The sequence below is a fragment of the Chiloscyllium plagiosum genome, unplaced genomic scaffold (assembly GCF_037043375.1).
Source record: "Chiloscyllium plagiosum isolate Xiang-an unplaced genomic scaffold, Cpla_swu_hap1 HiC_scaffold_2, whole genome shotgun sequence".
Classification (NCBI taxonomy): Eukaryota; Metazoa; Chordata; class Chondrichthyes; order Orectolobiformes; family Hemiscylliidae; genus Chiloscyllium; species Chiloscyllium plagiosum.
The window spans coordinates 69,611,668-69,634,070 of NW_028270140.1; the positions used below are offsets into that span (position 1 = coordinate 69,611,668).

Consider the following 22,403-nt stretch of genomic DNA (forward strand, 5'->3'; position numbering starts at 1 on the left):
GGTGGGCATGTTTTGGTAGGGGTGGCAGATTAAAACTGCTGAAATTGGGAGGTAGTGTAATAATGGTCAAGTCAGTGGACTAATAATCCAGGACAAAAGTGAGTACTGCAGATGGTGGAGATTAGAGTCAAGAGTGTGGTGCTGGAAAAGCACAGCAAGTCAGGCAGCATCCGAGGAGCAGGAAAATTGACGTTTTGGGCAAAAGCCCTTCATCATAATCCAGGACCTCAGGCTAATATTCTATTGACATAGGTTTGAATTCCACCATGGCCGGTGGTTAAATTTGAATTCAATAGCTAAATGTAGTCTAACAATGATCATGTAATCATTGTTGATTGTTATAAGAAACGTCTTATTCACTAGTGTCCCTAAGGGAAGAAAATCTGCTTTTTTTTAGATTAGATTAGATTACTTACAGTGTGGAAACAGGCCCTTCGGCCCAACAAGTCCACACCGCCCCGCCGAAGCACAACCCACCCATACCCCTACATTTACCCCTTACCTAACACTACGGGCAATTTAGCATGGCCAATTCACCTGACCTGCACATCTTTGGACTGTGGGAGGAAACCGGAGCACCCGGAGGAAACCCACACATACACGGGAAGAACGTGCAAACTCCACACTGTCAGTCACCTGAGCGGGAATTGAACCCGGGTCTCTGGCGTTGTGAGGCAGCAGTGCTAACCACTGTGTCACTGTGCCGTCCCTGATTTGGCCTATGTGTGCTTCCAGGCCCACACCGATGCAGTTGACACTAAACTACCCTCTGAAAAAGCCTAACAACCAAATAAGTCATATCAAGATGCTACCAAGTCTAAACAAGTCTAGACAGACCACCCGGCATTGACTTAGAGGAAACAACAATTGCCCTATTGATTCTGCAGATTATTCCTTTATAACAACCGGAAGTTTGTTCAAAATTGGGCAAGCTGTACCAAAGACTAGTCAAGCAACAGTCTGACATAGTTATATTCAAATAATAATTTCTTACAGCCCTACATACCTTGTGATTCCCTGATTATGTTCTGAGAAACTCGGAGAAAGTGAGGACTGCAGATGCTGGGGAGTCAGAGTGAAAAAGTGTGGTGCTGGAAAAGCACAGCAGGTTAGGCAGTCTTGTGGCCAACCACTTCAACTCCCCAAGGACATGCAAATCCTGGGTCATCTCCACTGCAAAATCAAGGGTACCCGTCAACATGGTTAATCATTCCATCTTCCTCTAAAATCTTACCACTGACATCCAGTCAGCCCTCGCCTGGTTCCATTCTTATCTATCCCTTCATATTTGAAGAGCTACCATCATGGCTTCTCTTATCATTCATGTATACAGTTACCTTTGATATTTCCTAATTTTTATAGAGTCATAGTGTCATAGAGATGTACAGCATGGAAACAGACCCATCGGTCCAACCCGTCCATGCCGACCAGATATCCCAACCCAATCTCATCCTACCTGCCAGCATTTGGCCCATATCCCTCCAAACCCTTCCTATTCATATACCCATCCAAATGCCTCTTAAATGTTGCAATTGTACCAGCCTCCACCACATCCTCTGGCAGCTCATTCCATACACGTACCACCCTCTGTGTGAAATTGTTGCCCCTTAGGTCTCTTTTATATCTTCCCCCTCTCACCCTAAACCTATGCCCTCTAGTTCTGGACTCCCTGACCCCAGGGAAAAGACTTTGCCTATTTACCCTATCCATGCCCCTCATGATTTTGTAAACCTCTATAAGGTCACCCCTCAGGCCTCCAACGCTCCAGGGAAAACAGCCCCAACCTGTTCAGCCTCTCCCTATAGCTCAAACCCTCCAACCCTGGCAACATCCTTGTAAATCTTTTCTGAACCCTTTCAAGTTTCACAATATCTTTCCAATAGGAAGGATACCAGAATTGCACACAATATTCCAACAGTGGCCTAACCAATGTTCTGTACAGCCGCAACATGACCTCCCAACTCCTGCACTCAATACTCTGACCAATAAAAGAACGCATACCACACGTCTTCTTCACTATCCTATCTACCTGCAACTCCACTTTCAAGGAGCAATGAACCTGCACTCCAAGTTCTCTTTGTTCAGCAACACTCCCTGGGACCTTACTATTAAGTGTATCAGTCCTGCTCTGATTTGCTTTCCCAAAATGCAACACCTCGCATTTATCTGAATTAAACTCCATCTGCCACTTCTCAGCCCATTTGCTCACCTGGTCAAGATCCGGTTGTAATCTGAGGTAACCTTCTTCACTGTCCACTACACCTCCAATTTTGGTGTCATCTGCAAACTTACTAACTGTATCTCTTATGCTCACATCCAAATCATTTAGACCCTTTTCTACATGCTGTTCATCTGAAAACACTTCCGATTTCGAATGCACATTGATGACCCCCAACTGTTTCACTACCATCTCTGTTGATTCTTCTGCCATCTCTATATTTTCAGCTTGTTTGCTGAACATTCAGTACTGGATATGCAGAAACCTTTTAAAAAATTAAATGTTAGGAAAGTTGAGGACATTGTCTTTTTTATTGCCCCAATCACTCCACTGTTTCTCCATCAACTCAAATGCATTCATGGCTGTATTATCTGCACCCCACAATCTGGAAATTATTTTTCCATTACCAAGTCCAAATTGTGTATCTAATTGGTGAACCACAGTGATTGCAGCAAAAATCTTATGTAATATCACATCTCCCCATTTTCCAAGCTAAGTAACCACATTTAATTCATCTTCTGTTTTATGTTTTCTCGCAGAATGTTATCCATTCTGTTACTGAACTCCACATGTTCCAAATTTAGTCACGAGGGCCCATGAGAGCGTATAGAGGAGATTTAACAGAATAGTTCAAGGGATGAGGGATTTCAGCCAAAAGAAGTTATGTTGGAGAAACTGGACATATTTTCCTTGGAGCAATGGAGATTAAGGGAAAATTGATGGAGAACATCATAACACACTCAGATATGGTATTCAAAGAAAAGAAAGGGCAGAGGACACAGATTAAGAGTTGCAAAAAAAATCTGAAGAAGAACATTTTTACACAACAAATGGTAATGACCTAGAACTTGCTGTTACAATGTTGGTGGAAGTGAGGACATTGAGTAATTTAAAAATGAAATCAGATGGTTTCTTGAGAAAAATAAACTTGAGCTTCAGGGATGAGGCATTAGAGCTAGTATGGACTCACAAGACTGTGTGGCGTCCTGTGTCATGTTTAATCTATGACGATAAACTATTTTCTGTTACCTTATGAAATTCTAAATATATTATTTCTGTTGCATTATTTTCCTTTTATCCTTTCTGACACTTCTTCAAAGAATTCAGTTAAGTTGATTAAGTATGATCTTCACTTTAACAGCTTTTTTAAATTTCAGTTTCTTGATAATTTTCTATTACATATGAATAAAGATTTTATTGCCTTTCCTACCATCAATCTTAATCTAATTGTTCTATGATTTCCTGGATTTGTTCTATCTCTCCTTTGATATATATATAGAAATCAAATTAATTGTCCACGAATAAGTTGCACAATTTCCTTTTTCAAAGGAATAATGCATCATATTCAAAATTTATATTTTCATTAATAAGATATGAAAATTAAATAGGGTACAGAAATATTCATTAGAATGTTTTTGGAGCTGACGGACTGATTTATGAGGATTGATTAGCAAAGCTTGAATTCTTAGAGAAAATGAAATTGAGAGGAGATTTGGTAGAGACGTTTGAAATCATGTAGTGTCTGGACAGATTAGGATAAGCCAGGGCTCAAGAGATGGGGTGCTGCGATGCTACTTACCGGGATTCATGCTTTCACAGGGGATCTCAGATTCGTACAGCAATCAGAGCAGGGTCGTCTCTGCTTCTTCACTCATTGATGGTCCCTCGCAGACTAGGATGATTCTCTTCCACTCTCAGACTAAGGTGGCTACTGCAGGCTCTGTAACACTTAGGGTAGAAGGTGGTTATGGGAACAGCTGGGTGTTGGTGTTGGTGTTGGTGTGTGTTCTCACTTGGTTTCCACCTTTTCCTGATGGCAAGTTTTGAGGTGCTCAACGCCTTCCTGAATCACTGGTGGGATTGTCCATAAGGGTCCTGACATTCCAGGTTCCAAACTTCATCCTGATGGTATGGAAGGTGCTTATGCAAGAGTTCTTTTAATGCGGGTGAGAATTTTATAAAATTACTGGGTGGATAACAGTTTATATAAGCACTGGGGTAGGAGGGTGTTATAAGATTATTGGGCTGGGACGTTCACAAAAGCATTGAAACTGGGTGGGGTGTTTTATAAAACACTGGGTTTTCAGATGTTGTTATTTAAAACACTGGGCTGGTAGGGTGTTATAAAATTACTCAGGAGGTTAATACACTAAAAATGTTGGGCTGGGAGAATTATATAAATGTCTCTGGACCAGAGAGAGGCTGAATTGGTGAGGAGCTGTTCATCTTCTGTATTTCCTGCTGGTAGGCTCAGTAGGAATCTGTGAGCTGTTGGCATTGTTGGCTGAGTCCAGGGGCTCAGGAATTGCAGCTAGGAGCAGGGACCAGCATCTGGGGTTTGCCAATGAGATGTCTGGGCACCAGATTGGATTACAATTAAATTGGCACAAAACAAAGGTCAATTAGCAAATGTTTTCTATGAAAAAATAATTAGTTAGGATCTGGAATGCACTGCCCATGATGTGGTGGATTTTCGAAAGGCAAATGGATAATTGCCTTAAGAGTAAAGATTTTCAGGGCAACAGGAAAAAAAACAAGTGATTGAATTAGCTGTATTGTGCTCACAGACAGTTGGCACAAATGTGATGTGCCAAATAGCCTCCTTCTGAACTGTAACCATTCTCTGAAAATATTTAAGAAGCGAAGTTCCTTCCATTTACGACAAATTATTTGAAACCAGCACCCAATATTTCTGTTTTTGTATTGATTGCTGTGCAACCACATTGGAACTTCACTCAGTATCTGTAATCAAAAATGAATGTGATTATGATAGAATAAAATATCCAAATGTTTTAGAACCTGCACTCGTATTTATATCCTTTGCCCAGAAACAAAAAAAACAGCCAAAAATCTAATAATAATATCTTCTTAAATAAGGTTACAATTTTAAAATACAATTTTAAAATAATTTTAAAATATGTTTAATTTTTCTAGGAGTTGGAATTAAAACGAGAACAACAGCAGAAAATTCTGAAAAAGAAAGCTGGAGAGATTACCCATCTGAAGAAAACAAAGTGCTCCCCTATCATCTCACAGGAACAGCAGGTATATCTTAAACATGTCTGGCTGCAATGTTTATTATTCTTCTCAGTAATATTTTTATTGTTGAAATTGAACAGAAGGAGATTCAAGATGGCAGTGACCCAACAAGTCTGAGTCTGTAGTGCTCTGTTTAAGACTTGGGCAAAGTGGGGCACCCGCCTTCGCCACACCTTTTAATTCATTTAAAATAGATTTTGCCCAGCACACTTAGTGATTTTGCATCAAACTTGAACAGTTGGTGCTGTTCTTAAAATGACTAAGGGCAAAAATTCCCGAAGTTTGCAACAGGCAGGGACCCCTCCCCCACCCCCTCCAGCAGCAGCGGAGACGTCCACAGCCACCTCGGGGGACTTATCTGCGGAGACGAGCCTGGTCTCCGTGATCAACAAGTTGCAGGAGAGGATCTACGCCTTCATCGAAGAATCCAGGAGCAGGTGGGAGTCGTTCTTGGTTGTGCTGTAGAAGCATGACCGAGAAATTGAAAAACTCGAACCACGCATTGGAGGGGCAGAGCAAAAGGCCGTGACCTCGGAAGCTGCTGCCGAATTGGCTGTGGGCCGCGTCCGGGCTCTTGAGCAGCGAGTCCAGATCTTGAAAGAACACATCGATGACCTCGATAATCGGGGTCCTCGAAAAAATATTCGGTTGCTGGGCTTTCCCGAATGGGAAGAGGAAGGCCAATTTGCAATATTTTTGGAGCAATGACTCCCTGTAATATTAAAGTTGGAGTCCGGATCAGGCCAGGTGCGGGTAGAGTGGGCCCACCGGGTTGCTATACGCAGGCCCGGGTCGGACCAGCACCCCTGCCCGATCTGTTCCGGCTCCAATGCTATAAAGAGAAACAGATGTTCCTGGAAGCCTCCAGAATCCTGGGGAAGGATCCCCAGGCCATGATGCACAAGGGTTCCAGAATTATGTTATTCCAGGATTTTTCTCCAGCCGTGGTCCGCAAGAGGAGGGCATTCGATGAGATCAAGAATCGCCTAAGAGACCTAAATATCCAATATTCCTTGCGTTACCCAGCAACGCTGCGATTCAGCCACAAAGGATCCGTATACAACTTTGGATCACCGGAGAAATAGATTGTAAGATTCCAATCATATGGATAGTGATTTTGCTTTGCGCCCCACCCCACCCCCTTCCCCGGTTTACCCCTTCTTTCCTTCTCCATCCCTTTTTTGTTTATTACCTTTTCCAGGGGGCAGGGAGGGGGGGCTTATTTATTATTCACTAAGTGATTTCTCTTTTTACAGGCCATGCGGCTTATTTAATTTATGTGGGAAGGGGGTTTGTTTTGTCCTATCTTTTTATAGGGCGGAGTTCTCTTCTTCTGTCATCTGATTTAGTTTTCTAATAATTGCTAGGATTGTAACTTTGTAGTTTTATATATTCATATTTTGTATTATGTTTTCTAAACGCACCTAGGTGTTGGTGTGTTGGGGGTGGAGAGGGGGTGTTGTGGGGGTGGGTCACTCACTTTTAACTTTGGTTTAAGAGAACACTTGAAATTGTCTACTCCATTTTACAACACCTAGGTTGAGGGCGAGGCACTAGTTAAGGAGAGGTTATGATGGGGTTTTTGATAGGTAGTTACGCCCCCTGGGAGCAAGGGGGAATATCTCCTTTCAAATGTGTTTTGTATTTTTTTTACTAAGGAATATTTTTTAATTGTATTGGTGTAAAGAAGTTTTGCTTTTGTGAATTTTTCATGGTCTTTATTCAGGGTGTTTTGGGTGGGGCTCTTCCTCCTGAGGGGTCTCGGGCTTGCCAGGGCGATCATGGCTTGCCAGGGCGATCATGGCTCGCTATTCGCTTAGGTGGTGCACCTGGAATGTCAAAGGGAGTAATTCACCAATCAAAAGGAAGAAGATACTATCAAACCTTAAAAAAATAAAGGGTTGATATAGCTCTTTTACAGGAGACACATCTACTTGACAAAGAGCACTTAAACTTACAACAGGGTGGATAGCTCAAAAAGTAGGGGAGTAGTCATCCTTATTCGGAAGAATATTCCTTTTAAAATCTTAAGCCAGATAAAAGATGAATCTGGACGGTATATACTGATCAAAGCCTTAATAAGTGGAGAGGAGTATGGGATTTTGAATCTTTATTGCCCCCCCGGCACACCCCTTCAAATTTGTAACAGAAGCGTTCTCCAAGTTGATGGCTTTTGGGGTCTGCCATACAATTATAGGAGGAGATTTTAATTGTATTATGGACTCAGAGACAGTTCGGATACCCAAGAGTACTATGGATATATCTCTTAGATCCAGACAATTGGCGGATCTGAATAAGGAGCTCGGGTTAGTAGATGTGTGGAGGTGCCTTCACCCCCAGGGCAGAGACTTTACTTTCTACTCTAACCCACACAAGTGTCATACTAGAATTGATATGTTTTTCGCTCCCTCGATCCTTTTGAATTCCATATTGTCCTGCAAAATAAGTAACATAGCAATTTCTGATCGTGCTGCAGTATGTATGGAAGTTAAGACTAGGGATGATGGAACAGGCCCCTGACATTGGTGTATGGATTCCTTTTTAATGAAGGATAGCAAATTTATAAAATATTTCTCTCAAGAACTCAAAACTTTTTGGAAATTAATTCAGATACGACCAGTAACCCATCAATGATGTGAGAGACCATTAAGGCTTATGCACAAGGTTTGATCATGTCATATTCTGCGACCCAGAAAAGACAAAAGGGAGAACAACAGCGTCTACTCGAGGCTAGCTTGAAGGCAGCTGAGACAGCGTATGTTGATAGGTGCTCTATTACTAAGCTACAAAGGATTACAGCCCTTAGGACTGCCTTGAATACCGCACTTACTCAAACAGCAAAGAGGGAAATATTATTTGCAAAGCAAAGACTATATGAATATGGTGACAAGCCTGGCAGATACCTAGCGTATCTTGCTAGGAAAAATAAAGCTCCTCAAGCTATTACGTCCATTAAGGAGAGTGCTGGTACTCTGACTTGTGATCGTAAAAGGATCAATACAGCCTTTAGAAAGTTCTATTTTGAACTGTATAAATCACAGGACTGTTAGGATAGAACTAAGAAGATGGAGTTCTTCTTCAAAAACTTGGCCTTTCCAGATTTAACCTCGGAGCAAGTGTCAATCCTAAATGCGCCCCTGGTAACCCAGGAAGTACTCACTGCAATTAGACAGCTTCAGAGTGGCAAAGCACCTGGACCAGACTGATTCTAGGTTGAATTTTATGAAGAATTCATTGGGGAACTGGCTGGTCCACTTATAGACATGTATAATTATTCACACAGCTACGGCTGCCTCCTGCCTTCATCGAGAGAAGCAAATATTTCTTTCATTCTTAAAAAAGGAAAGGCCCCAGAAGATTGCTCATCAAATAGACCAACATCCTTGCTAAATGTAGATTTTAAAATCCTTTCTAAAACGTTAGCATTAAGATTCGAGAGGGTCTTACCATATATCATAAAAGAGGATCAGACGGGGTTTATCAAGGGCCGTAGATCATCTAATAATATTAGAAGGGTCTTAAATATAATACAAGCCTGTCAACAGGAAAGCATACCGGGGATAGTTGTCTCCTTGGATGCAGAGAAGGCATTTGACCAAGTTGAATGGTCATATCTTTTTTACACACTGGAAAGGTTTGGTGTTGGAGAGGTATTGTCTAAATGGGTCTCAGTATTATACAATGACCCCAAAGCAGCCATGATTACCAATGGTTTAGGTTCAGATAGCTTCAGCGTGGGTAGGGGCTGTCGTCAGGGATGTCTTCTCTCACTTATTATTCACGCTAATAATTGAACCTCTAGCGGAAGCGGAACGAACCGACTCTAATATAGTGGCTCCGCGGGTTGATTTGGGTAAACATAAAATCACTCTTTATGCAGATGATATCCTCCTGTTTTTAATCCTCTGATAGCTGTACCCCGCTTAATTCAAGTAATTAATCTATTAAGTATGTTCTCAGGCTACAAAATCAATTTTACAAAATCGGAGGGCATGCCATTGGGTGGTCTCGCTAGTATATCCAATTTATCGGACAGATCTTGTTTTCCCTTTCGGTGGTCACTGGAGGGTTTTCTATACTTAGGTATTTTTATCACCCCAGTATTTGGTCAGCTGTATAAAGCCAATTATATACACCTAATAGAAAAAAAATAAGGCAGGACCTTCAATGCTGGGGAGATCGCCCAATATCCTGGTTAGGCAGAGTAGCTCTCGTTAAACTGAATATTCTGCCTCGTCTCTTATATCTTATGAGAATGCTCCCTTTGACATTGCCGAGACTGATGTTACGTAAACTACATGGCTGGCTTGGTTCCTTTATTTGGAATCATAGACGGCCCCTTATCAAATTTGAGAAGCTGCAGCTTCCACAAGCAAGGGGAGGACTGGATTTTCCAGACTTTAGGAGTTTTCAGTTGAGCTCTCTATTAGGCTATGTGGCCAATTGGGTCTCTTGTGACCCACAATCAATCTGGTTAGACATTGAGACCTCCCAAGCAAAGTGTCCCCTCATCAATCTTTTATTTTTAGATAAGATGAGAGCTATTATGGACTATTGTAAAAACCCTATTGTATTAAATACAATTAAAGCCTGGAGGATAATGCGGCAAGATGAGGGTAACTTACAAAAAACCTCTCCTTATACTCTTATAGTGGGAGCATGGGGGTTTCAGCCAGGGCAGATAGATGCTACATTTAAAACCTGGAGGTCCGGAGGTGTCTCTTGCATAGTGGACCGATTTGATGGGGAGTTTATGATGTCTTTTGAGCAGCTGCACCAGAAGTTTGGACTGCCTAATGGAGACCTTTTTCGGTATTTCCAAATACGAGATTATATACAGAAGAAGACCACATTATTAGACAGTCCCTACAAATCGGATAGGGAGAGAAGAGTGCTATGGCCAATAGGTCCACCCTCAGTCAGTACTCTTTATCACTCATTACATAATGAGATATCGAAAGACATGGAACAACTGTTTAAAATATGGAACCAGGAATTGGAGTTAGAAATCCCTTCAGAAATGTGGGAGGACATCTGGGAAAATGCCAGAAAGATCTCTATTTGTAACAGAACTCAAGCTATTCAATTAAAGATACTCCACAGGGCTCATATAGCACCAGAACGACTGGCAAAATTTAGGGTAGGAACATCCCCAATGTGTCCTAAATGTAAAATAGAAGTGGGCACTCTCATGCACTGTTTATGGGACAGAGTAGCGAATGTTCTGACAGAAATCTTGGGAACAGAGATTGGATTGGATCCAGTGTCTCTTCTCCTGGGCTTTTCAAATGTGCCCTCCTTAGATGTGCACGGGAGGAAATTATTCTCCATTCTCTCTTTTTGTGCAAGGAAAAATATCTTAGTGAATTGGGTAGCTAAGGGTCCTCCAGGACTTTCGAACTGGCACAGGTTAATCATAGAATATATCCCCCTTGACTTCCTCACAAATATGGTGCACCAAAAAACTGAATTATTCTATAAAGTATGGCAGCCCTTTTTGAACTATATAGACACAGATATTTCGGCCATGTTGTCAAGGGCTTTTGTCTAGCTGTGGTAGTGGTTCTGGCTGGTCCGCGGACCCCATCCCGGGGGAGGGGTCCCATATAAATACGGGTTTTATTATGATTTGATGTTGATCCATTTTGAGTACATATTTAATTATTATGTTATTTCTTACTAGTAATATAAGATATTTTATGCTTTGGTTGTTTGTAGGATAGATTAGTAGTTAGCTGAGTTTTTTTTCTCCTTTTTTTCTTTTGTTGTGTTTTGGCTATTATTTATTTCTTTTTTAATATATATATTTAATTGTATATTAGTGCCTATATTTGTTTGTATTACTTTGTAATTTTGTAAAAAATGTTAAAAAAAATCTTTTTTCTTTCAATAAAAATACCTATAAAATGAAGAAATGGAACAGAAAATGGTATCAAATACAGTATGGCTGTCAATGCACTGCAGCCTGATTTGCATGACCAACTTATTTATTACCCAAATGCCTGCTAGCTTAGGTACAATTCCATTGCTACCATCATCTTTCAATCGTTTAGTTGAAGAGCTACATTATCTTTACTGTGTGAGACAGTTTCACACCCAAATGTACTTCCATCAGATTTGCATTGTTAGAGTAAGTGCAGTTGACTGTGATAATCCCTGTTTTGAGCTAATTTTGAATTTGAGGTTTATGTCTGTGTTAATAAAAGACTGCAGCACTTGTTTTCAAAATGTTTGAACAAATCGTATTGGCAGATGAGGACGGTGCTGCACATATACTGAGTGTAGTAAAGTCCCCATTGTCCCAGAGGACCATATGGCTGCTCTCTCATTAGAGATGACTGGTGGTGGTTTAACTTGAGGGTCACCACACTTCAGCCAAAGGGCAAGATTGAGGAGGTGTGACATTCATGGTAACTCCTGCTGGTGCAGGAATTGAACCTGCGCTGTTGGTGTCACTTTGCATTGCCAAATTAACTAACAAACACCCATACTAGATGTTAACTCACAGGTAACTATATTGTTTACCTATATTTCAAGATAGAGATAACAAACCTGGGGCCAACTCCAAATCTGCAACAAAAACAGAAAGTGCTGGAAATACTGAGCAGTTCTGGCAGCATAATTAGAGAGGGAAACCTAGTTACATTTTGAGTCAAATATAATTCTTCTTCAAAACTGAATGAGGGTGGGTGTATGATAGATCATATATTGTTAAAAGCAAGGGTAAGGTGTAAGAAGAAGTGAAAGGGCGATCTGGGTTAGGGTAAAAAATTATAGATATTTAATGACTAAAGTTGTCATGGAAAAAAAGCAAAGGGAGTAGTCATGGTTGGAGCAAAGAAACAAGAGTGTTTGTCCAAACCAACTGTAAGTGCCAGAATAGTGGACAGCTCAAACTGAGAGCAAAATCATGAATAACAAGATTCATATTGGCAAATGGCAATAAAATCAGATCAAAATGACAGGCAGAGCTCATGCTGTGAAGTTGATGAACTCAGTGTTGAGTCAACAAAAGTGTAAAGTGCCTAATTGGAAGATGAGGGCTGTCCCTCGAGCTTGCATTCAGCTTCATTGCAATACTGCAGCAGATTGAGGACAGAAATGTAACTGTAAGAGTAAGATGATTAAAATGACTAGCAACTAGAAGATCAGGGTCATGCTTGCAGATTGAGCTAAGGTTTTCCTCAAAATGGTCAATTTTTAGACTCCTCAATGTAGATGAGATCACATTGTGAGCAATGAATACTGAATGCATTGTAAATAACTGTTTCACCTGGAAGGAGTTTGGGGCCATGGACTGACTGGCATGTAGTTGCTGAACTTGTCATTCCATTTTTTTAAACAAGGGCAGAATGTTTGCAATTCTCCCCAGTCCTCTGGCACCATTGCTGAGTCTAAGAAAGACTGGAAAATTATGGCTGGAACACTTGCCATTTGCCTCCTTGTGCTTGCGTAAGTCTCATCTGGTCCCAATGCTTCACCAATAACTTGTCAATTTTAAACCCTTTAAGTGTCTGAATTACATGGTTTCTCACCATCATTTGGGCAGTATGCAAGGTATTCAATTAATATCTCCGCTATGCCTCCTGCTGCTATTCATAAGTATCCTTTTTGGTTCTCAATTGGCCTCATTCTATCTTTCACTATACTTGTTACACTACACTTTTTACATACATGACATGCCGAGAGAAGATTTGGGGATTTCCTCTTCTGTTAGTTGCTTGTCTCTTTCATACTATTTGTTTATCTTATTTGCTTTTTCAATTCCCTTCTGAACTTTCATTATTCAATTTAGTTTGGGCATATCTTATCCACCTGACGTCAAAACACATTTTTTCTTCTTCAGTTTAACCTTTGTCTGTATAGGCAGAATATTATCAGATTCTGGGCAATGTGGGTTCTGGCCAGATATGTGGCAGAATTGGGCAATGTGTTTGGTGAAGCTCATCTTAGTCTCAAGGTCATCTGGTTGTATCTTGTATTTTTTACTTGAGTGATGTAGTGAGATTTTAACTAGGCAGTGATGAGTTCCAATTGAGGACCATTATTGCTTGTTAAACACATTGTTAATATTCCATCACGTTATAGACTGTAATCTTGCCAAACAAATGAGCTGTCAGGAAAACTATACGGAAACCGGAGCAGGTGTTTGGCAGGTTCAACTTGCTCCTTCCTCCAAATGGCAACCATCTTGCACACTACCAAACTGCAGAGCAGAGCATGATCCATGAGCATCTGCTACACATGTACTGCATGGACCATGGAATCTGGCACTTGACTTTCAAGGGACTATCACCAACATCCTGGCACCTTCCAATACACTGGCATTGCACCCTGTAAGGGCAGACTTGTCTTGCAGGGCACACCAGCAACTAAGACTGTATGTCTGCCTCAGGTACCACAAAAGGTCAGGAACGCATTTTGTGATGTAACTGTGCTCAGGGGGACTATGCCTCTGTGTTTCAGGGATCAGGCTACGATCAGTTCTTTGGCTCCATGGAGGCCAGTCATGGTGGTAGGTAAATAAATGTGAAAATATCCCTTTATTTAGCATTAGACTTACAGAATTTAAATCCTTTAAAACAAGGACAATAGAGCCACATTGACATACAACAAAATTAAAAGCCATTAAGTTAAAAAAAAATTACATTAAGAAGGCATTACAGCAGAAATAGTATTTTCTGGAATATTTAACTTCAGAAATGGGCCAAATGGAACACAGTTCAACTTGGATAGAAGACTTCTTAAGGTATAGTACTATTTCCAAACTATGTACAGAACCTAACTAATCATATGGAAGAAAACCCCAAGAGCTGCAAATCTCACCACCTCACCCCTGCTCCACCTCCAAACTGCCACCATCATTCCCCAGCCTTTTCTCAGTAGAAATTCTTGGGAACCTGATAAAACTTCCAAGTATCTCTATTTCTGCCTACCTTACAAACCCTGAAAAGCTTATCTGTGGCTACTTTCCAAAGACTCAGGTCCAGCTTGATTTCAATCTGAAATGAAGGTCTTCTATCAGTCTGAAGCTGTCAGCTGATCAATTTCATTGACAAGAAACTTAGTGGACTGAGAGAAGTAGTCACAAATTCAGTCTGTTTCTTTCCTGAAAATGTGGTGAAAGTGGGTAGATTCTTGTGCAAGCGTGTGAAAGGTTATCAGATGTAGGTGCAAATACAAATTTGAGATTACAGTCTGATCAGCCATGACCTTATGGAATAGTGGAGCAAGCTGAAGGAGGTGAATAGTGGAGCAAGCTGAAGGAGGTGAATAGTGGAGCAAACTGAAGGAGGTGAATAGCGGACTCCAGCTCTTTGTTTGTTTTCATCCTTTGTTTTCAGATGCATGGCTAACAGAGATATTTTTCTTTTGTGCTTTTTAAAAAAAAAACGTAATCTCTACAGAGACTTGTCTTATTTGTTGTGTTAAGGTATCTGTATTTGGGAATTAGGGAATATAGTTCTAATTTCTAATCCAGATATGAAATGAATTATCATAGCTCTTCCCTCAGAAACCCACCTTTTCTTTTAAGATATTGATCTGCTGTGCCTTTCCATCATTTTTTGTTCTTATTTCTCTATTAGATAATATGATACACATCTCTCTCAAAGTCAACATATCTTCTGCTGTATAAAATATATACCACCAAAATATGTTAGTGTCACATGGAATGCAGTTGTTCAAGAAGGTTGATACCTTGAATGTTAACTAGGATGCAACATTGTTTTAAGAATAAGGTTCTTTTGTGTTATAATTATTATTTTGAGTTCATTAAAAGATGCCTGGTGAAAGTCACTTTTACTCTGGACTGGAATACAAACGGAAAGTAGTTGGTTATCTTGATGATTGATTAAATGAAACATTTGTCTGATATTGCAATTGATGGAATAATGAGGTTTGATTATCAGTCTATTTTTCTTGTCTCCGTTTCAACAATATTAAGTATTAATAATTGGGGAAAAAAAGCTTTGAAGGGAGATGATGTCTAAGATGCTGATTTCTGAAAGGGTTAATGCAGAAGAGTGTGCCAAGCACCAACATGATATGGAATTTGATGAGTGAAGAACTCTGGATCTCAAAGGAGGTGCACCTAACATCTAGCTGTTCCTCATAGTCTTGATAACATTGTCTGTCATACCAATGCAACTTGTACTTGATTTATATCATGCAACGCACTACATCTTGTTTAAACAAAAAGCCACTTATAAGACTACCAGATGGCTTTTTTCTGCCATACTAAATCAGTCAGGCTGTTCTGCTCCTAACCTATAAGGCAGCAAATCTACCAAATGTATCTTTCACCAGGTGAAGATCAATTTATTTATTCTAATATTAAACTTGCTTCTTTTAAGTTATGTATTACATTTTCTGTGACGTGAGATATGAAATGAATTATCATAGCTTCTCCCTCAGAAACCAAGCTTTTCTTTTAAGATATTGATATGAAGTGCCTTTCCACTACTTTTTGTTCTTATTTCTCTATTAGATAATATGATACACATCTCTCTCAAAGTCAACATATCTTTTGCTATATAAAATGTATACCACCACAATATGTTAGTGTCACATGGAATGCAGTTGTTTAAGAAGGCAACTCATCACTTTCTCGAGGACAAATAGGAATGGGCATCAAATGTTGGTCTTGCCAGCAATGCCTATGTCTGATGAACAGATAAATTAAGATAGATGACTACATTTTTATCACTGTTGTTTCCCATTTTACTTGGGTGTTTGATGTTACCTGTGTACATCTGAATCTACTTTTAGAGGATTGATGAACAACGCAAATGGTTGGATGAGGAGGTGGAGAAAGTTCTGCAACAAAGACAAGCTCTAGCTGAGTTGGAAGAGGACTTGAGAAAAAGGGAAGTTATTGTAGACAAAAAAGAAGCACTATTACAGGAGAAAAACCAATTGGAAATGAAACGGTTACGCTCCAGTCAGGTAAGAACGCACTTCTCAACTTGTCTGTAGAATTACAAGATCTCAACATTCTACTGTGCTGATGGGAAAATCATGCAAGATTTCCCAGGCAGAAGACTAACCTGATGTGCCTATTCCACAGAAAACCACACTTCTCTCATAACATTCAAAATATTCAAGTGCACATTTCCCAGTTAGCTTACACTTGTCAGCCCTCAGAATTTAACTGAAATCAGAGGCACAGCTATGTAGACATTTGATTTGACTAATACTAAACCAATAATACATGGCAGCAAATTTGTGTTCCAAATTACTGTGTTACCTTGCAGTTGCACACAATCACCTCAGAAATGCTGTTGAAGTGATCTTAAGCAAAGGCTTGGATGTTGGTAGGTAAGGCCTATCAATTTGCTTTCTTGTATCGCCAGAAAGGCTTGGAAATGGATTATCTAACTACACTTAATCAGGAAATAGATATCTAAAATTTTGGAAAGGAGCCAAAAGCTATCTTACTTCATTTAGTAGCTTGAAATACTGGCCTACAACTTGCTGTGTGTTTGACAGCAAACTATCAGCATTCACCATCATTAAACCTCTGAATTAGATCACAATTTCAGGATGTTGTCCTATAGTATAGAGTAAAAATTCTTAAGATGCAGTCTATCATTTACTACTTAGTGACGAGCTGTGAGAATGACCACCTTCACATTGAGAATACCCTCCATTGTGTCATATAGCACTATCACCATGCGAAATGGGACAGACTTCAGACAAATCTAGCAACTCAAGATTGCACATCTATGAGGTGCTATGGGCCATCAACAGCAGCAGAATGTACTCCAACACAATCTGCAACCTCATGGTCTGGCATATCCACCACTCAACCATTACTATGAAACCTGGAGGTCCAACCCTGGTTCAGTGAGAGTGCTAGAGGGCATGCCAGGATCCAGAATAGGCATACCTAAGAATGAGGTATCAATCTGGTAAAGATATCAACAGCATAAACAGCAAATGATAAACAGAGCTAAGCTATCCCGCAACCAACAGATCAGATCTAAGCTTTGTGGTCCTGCCACATCCAGTTGTGAATGGTGGTGGACAATTAAACCACTCACTGGAGAAGGACGTCCTTCAAATATCGCCACTTTCAGTGATGGCAGAGCCCAGCTTATCAATGCAAAAGATAAGATTGAAACATTTGCAGCAATCTTCAGCCAAAAGTGCTGAGTGAATGATCCAACTTGGCCTCATCCAGTGGTCCCCAGTATCTCAGTTACCAGTCTTCTGCCAATTCAATTCCTTCCACATGATGACAAGAAACACTTGGAGGCACTGGATACAAAGGATATGGGCTCCAGACAACATTCTGATAATAGTACTGAAGACTTGTGCTCCAAAACCTGCCTTTCCATTAGCCAGGCTGTTGCAGTATAGTTACAACACTGGCATCTACCCAACAATGTGAAAAATTGCCCAAATATATTGTATACACAAAAAAACGCAACATATCCAACTTGGCCAATTACCGCAACATTAGTCTACTCTTGAGCATCAGTAAAGTGTTGGAAGGTGTCATCAACAGTGCTATCAAGTGTCAGTTCAGGTTCCACCAGGGCCATTCAGCTTCTGACCTCATAACACCCTTAGTTCAAACATGGGCAAAAGAGCTGAATTCCAGAGGCAAGATGAGAGTGCCAGCTTTTGACATCATGGCCACATTTGTGTGTGGATCAAGGAGCCCTAGCAAAACTGGAATCAATGGGTATCAGAGGACAAACTCCATGCACATTGGAGTCATACCTATCAGTCATAGGAAAATGGTTGTGATTGTTGGGGGTTAGTAATCTCAGTTCCAGAACAACTCTGCAAGGGTTCCTTATGATAGTGCCCAAGGCCCAAACATCCTCAGCTGATTCATCAGTGTCCTTCCTTTCTTCATCATAAGGCCAGAAAGTGGGGATGTTCACCGATGATTGAGCAATGTTTAATCTGCATTTAAATGTAAGAAGATCTGGATAATATCCAAGCCTGTCCACCATCTGCGAGGCATGTAAAGAGTGATGGAAACTCCCCATGTGGCTGGATGAGTGCAGCTTCAAAAACATTCAAAGAAGCTTGATACCATCCAGGACAAAGCAGCCCACTTGATTAGCATCACATCCACAAGCATCCACTCCCTCTACCACCAGTGCTCATTAGCAGCAGTGTGTACTAACTATAAGATGCAGTACAGAAATTGGCCAAGATCCTTAGACAGCATTTTCCAAACCCACAACCACTTCCATTTAGAAGGACAAGGGCAGCAGATATGTGGGAGCACCACTACCTGCAAGCCACTCACCATTCTGACCTGGAATTATATTGCCATTTCTTCATTGTTGCTGGGTCAAAATGCCAGCATTCCCCCCAAAGGGCACGTGGGTCAACTTGCAGCATGCAGACTGTACCAGTTCAAGAAGGCAGCTCACCATTACCTTCTCAGTGGCAACTATGATTTGGCAATGCCCATGTCCCACTAATGAAGAAAAAAATACTCTCCATAGCCAACAATTGAAAAATTAATGATCTGGAGATGACTCCTTTCTGCTTTCATATCATTGTTAAGCCTTGTTCAGTATGATGTAATTGTATGTTTAATGGAAATTTAAGGTAGTAACTGCTGAACAACCATTGTCACATTGGAATAGTTTACTTTAGGAATATTGCTAAATGTTTCTTATGATTAATTACAATATTTTTTAAAAACTTGTAAATAATCTTTCAAAATACACAAGTTTTTTTCATATTTCAGCTTCTCAGCCTCATGAATATTTCATCTTTATTTTGTTCTCTGTTAAATTCTTAAGTTGTTTAAATCTTAGTGTTTATTATTTCTTGATTGATTGTGAGACTTCTTTAATGTGATTTGCTGATGGACAGCTTAATGACATCACTGAAGCACAACCAACACTTGAAGTCCTTACTAAATTACCCTACAAGCTATTGCACATCAAGAAAGGTAACATTAACTTTCACATGCTGAGTTAGCACAGCTTTCATTGAGTTTAGCAATGAGCATTTTGCATCATCATTAATTGAAAAACCTGGGCTAAAATCTTTCAATATGAATGTTTCTTGACTGGAAACAGTACTAGTTCTGATACAACTATTGAATTATTCATTAAATAATCAGTTCTGGATAATTTTCATTTTTAATTTTGAAGCACTTACATTGAAATACTTAGGGTTAAAATGAATTAGGGTTTTAGTAACACCTGACCCCAACTCTACAAATCAATATTGTGGTATAAGCTGTATGGCTTAATCTATTTTAATAAAATTTATTTTAGAGTTTAGATTTTGAAGTAGTATTGTGTGGGTTTTGGTCAGTGTGTATGAGAGGGTTTAATCATTAATAATGAAGAAAGGAAATACTTCAGAAAAAGTTAGAAATAGGTTATATCAGTGTAAGGGTTTTAGTTGGAAAGTTCCAGACCAGAAGTGTTTGGTTCAGACCCTTAGCGGTTATTCAAAGTTGAGACTGTCTAAATTCAATTTTGTGAATACTCAAGGTTGAGGCTACCAAACTCTCAAGACCAGGGCTTAAAAGAAACAATTGAATGAAATTTTAGACATGATCGAGGAGCAGATGTTCCCTCCTTATCACAGTATGTAACATGATGTAATAGTATTGAGCTAAATGGGATTTTTAACTATGTATTTCAAAATCATTCAAATTGTGTTATCTATAAATAACTTGGCTTATTCTGATTTACTTTCTTTTATTTTGCATAACAAACTTCTATTGCATTGCATGGTTGTGTAAGACTACCTCTTTAAGAAAAGATCTGCAGAGTCAAATTTCCGGCTGCGATCTGCTTTGTCCAGTAATAACATCAACTAGGATTATAACAATATTGATTATTTATTTTTCAGGCTTTGAACAAAGATATTTTAAATTTATCCATTCGCTTAAACACAATAGAAAGGGAATTATCAGACAAAAGCACTCAACTTCAGAATAGTACTGCAGAGGAAAGAAAAACCATTTCAGAAGAGATGCAAGTACTTCAATGGGAAAGAGCTCAACTGCTGAAAAGAAGACACTGTCTGGATGAGAAATTAGAGCTTGGAAATGTTCTGTCACCTGAGGTATAATCATATCTTTTCTTTTTGTTTAAAAACTTGTTCATTACTTAGTTCTGAAGTAATGAGGGTGTATGTAAAAGTCACTAGAAATTTCAATTGATCCAGACATTGTAACATCATAAAGAATTTCTCTTAATTCCTTAATATTCTACAATCTTGAAACACACTGTAGGTATAATATTCCCAGCCTTGTATAATGGGGGCAATAGTAAGTCAGGTGGTAAAATATGGTGAGTATAGAAAAATATGATTTTCAACATCAAGGAAAATAAGTCTGATTTTTCACCCAATGTTTTATTGGTGGGACAAGAATTTCAATAGTGAGCTCTGAAAGAGGCCTATTTGCAGCATTCGTATTGCATTATTACTTTATTTTATCTCATTTATATGCAGTTTGCTATTTTCAGTGAAAAGAAACTCTTCAGCAACAATTCCCAACATGAACATTGGAGCAGGAAACTGACAACTGCAATTCACAGGTGTCTTCCTATATAAGAGTTTCCATCTTGGCTAGCATTCCTCAACATCTCCGGATCAGTGTTCTCTCTAATTTTATTCTTCTGTGTCAACCTCCAAGTCTGTATACTGCAACTTCCAGAACTATAAATCAAAACACCATACGCAAAGTGTTGAAGCAGCTAAGCTCACAAACAGCTGCGCAGCTTAGAAAGAACGTTGCTCAGGACACACTACGTGAGCAACAATCATCTATCAGTGTTCCCTCTGAGCTGTGTGAATGTATGCATGTGTAGACACTCCAAAGTTCCTATGCATGGCAGTTGGCATCAGCATGTCTGGTTCCAGAAATCACTGTCACCCAACCAGAAAGATAATTAGAAGGAATGCTGTGAACTGTCTCCCCCATGTTTGGAGTTTAATATTGGCAAAGTACCAACCTGAGCACAGGGACAAGCACCCATTCCCTGTTTCAGAATGAAGTGCATCTCTGGGTTCTTATCTTTCTTTTGTAGTACTCACTCATGTTTCAGGTGCTTGGATATTCAAACATCTTTGTCGTACCTTGTGGCACAGATAGCTAAGCAACTTTTCGTGTTTAGCAGTAATGAACTGTCAAAAGGAACTATGGCAATTCAAGGCGCTGGTCTAATATCAGTCAGAAAAGATGGTGAGTTGTCTCAAGTGAGTGAGTGGAAAGTGCAGAAGGCAGGAAGGGTTGGGAGTTCGGGGAAGGGTTAGAGTCATTGAAGGAGTCATTGAAGGAAGATGCTGCATTCAGTATTGAAAGTGAAAGGCCATTAATCTTCGTGGGAAGTTGGTGCAATGGTTTGTTAAAGTGAGTGTGCAGTCGCAGAGGAGAGTTGGTGACACTTACCTATGTAGAGCACAGAAGGTCATTAAACTTCTTGCAGCAAGAAGGCCCTGGCCCTGGTAAGCATTTTGCCACTGCTGAACACAAGATAGTGTAAAAGTGGCACATGAAGTGTGATTCATACTTAACAAAGTGAGTAGCCAAAAATTGCATAAGATAACTCACGAGACCAAATGAAGAAAAACTTTCCATGAAACTCTGCAAAATTGACACTTAGCTAATCTATGGTAAAATTCAGCTCTGTCTATTTCTTTCTTTCAAGTATATCTTTAAAATGAAGCAGTTTTAGAGTACAGGAATAATTGGACCAGGAGGAATCAGCATAATTTAGCTCTCATTTTAAAATCCTCTTTCTGTCCCTATTTTTCTATTGTCATTATAACTTCCTATGTTGGCATGAATAATAGAAATATAATTGTACATTGCTTACACTTATTGCACAGCAATTTAACAAATGCATTGTTTGTTATCAATGGACTGGCATCTAGAATGGAAAGCTTGCCAGGGAATATGTACAGCTGCAAAACCGTTATTATAGATACATGGTATTTCATAGTCTTTATACTGAGAAGAAAATTACTGGAGACAGCAAAAATGGCCAGAAACCTCAACCTGATCATATGAAGACATTTCTTGACAAAGTCATATTGGTGACATTCCAATTTGATTACCACTTGCATGGCACATATGCATTCTTTTCACCGAACATAGATTATTCTGCTAATCAACTGTAGATTATTTTGAATAGGATTGATGTGA

General features: G+C 39.7%; 1 protein-coding gene across 4 annotated transcripts in view; it reads left to right on the plus strand.

Moving 5' to 3' along the window:
* The window catches only part of LOC122561287 (kinesin-like protein KIF27), a 146,206-nt gene that overhangs the window by 81,412 nt on the left and 42,391 nt on the right, over window positions 1–22,403 (plus strand). For all 4 annotated transcript variants that reach the window (XM_043712943.2, XM_087997660.1, XM_087997662.1 and 1 more), the window contains 3 exons: window positions 5,153–5,263; window positions 16,028–16,204; window positions 20,102–20,317. In XM_043712943.2, coding sequence (XP_043568878.2) covers window positions 5,153–5,263; window positions 16,028–16,204; window positions 20,102–20,317 — 504 coding nt within the window. The remainder of the gene's footprint in view (window positions 1–5,152; window positions 5,264–16,027; window positions 16,205–20,101; window positions 20,318–22,403) is intronic.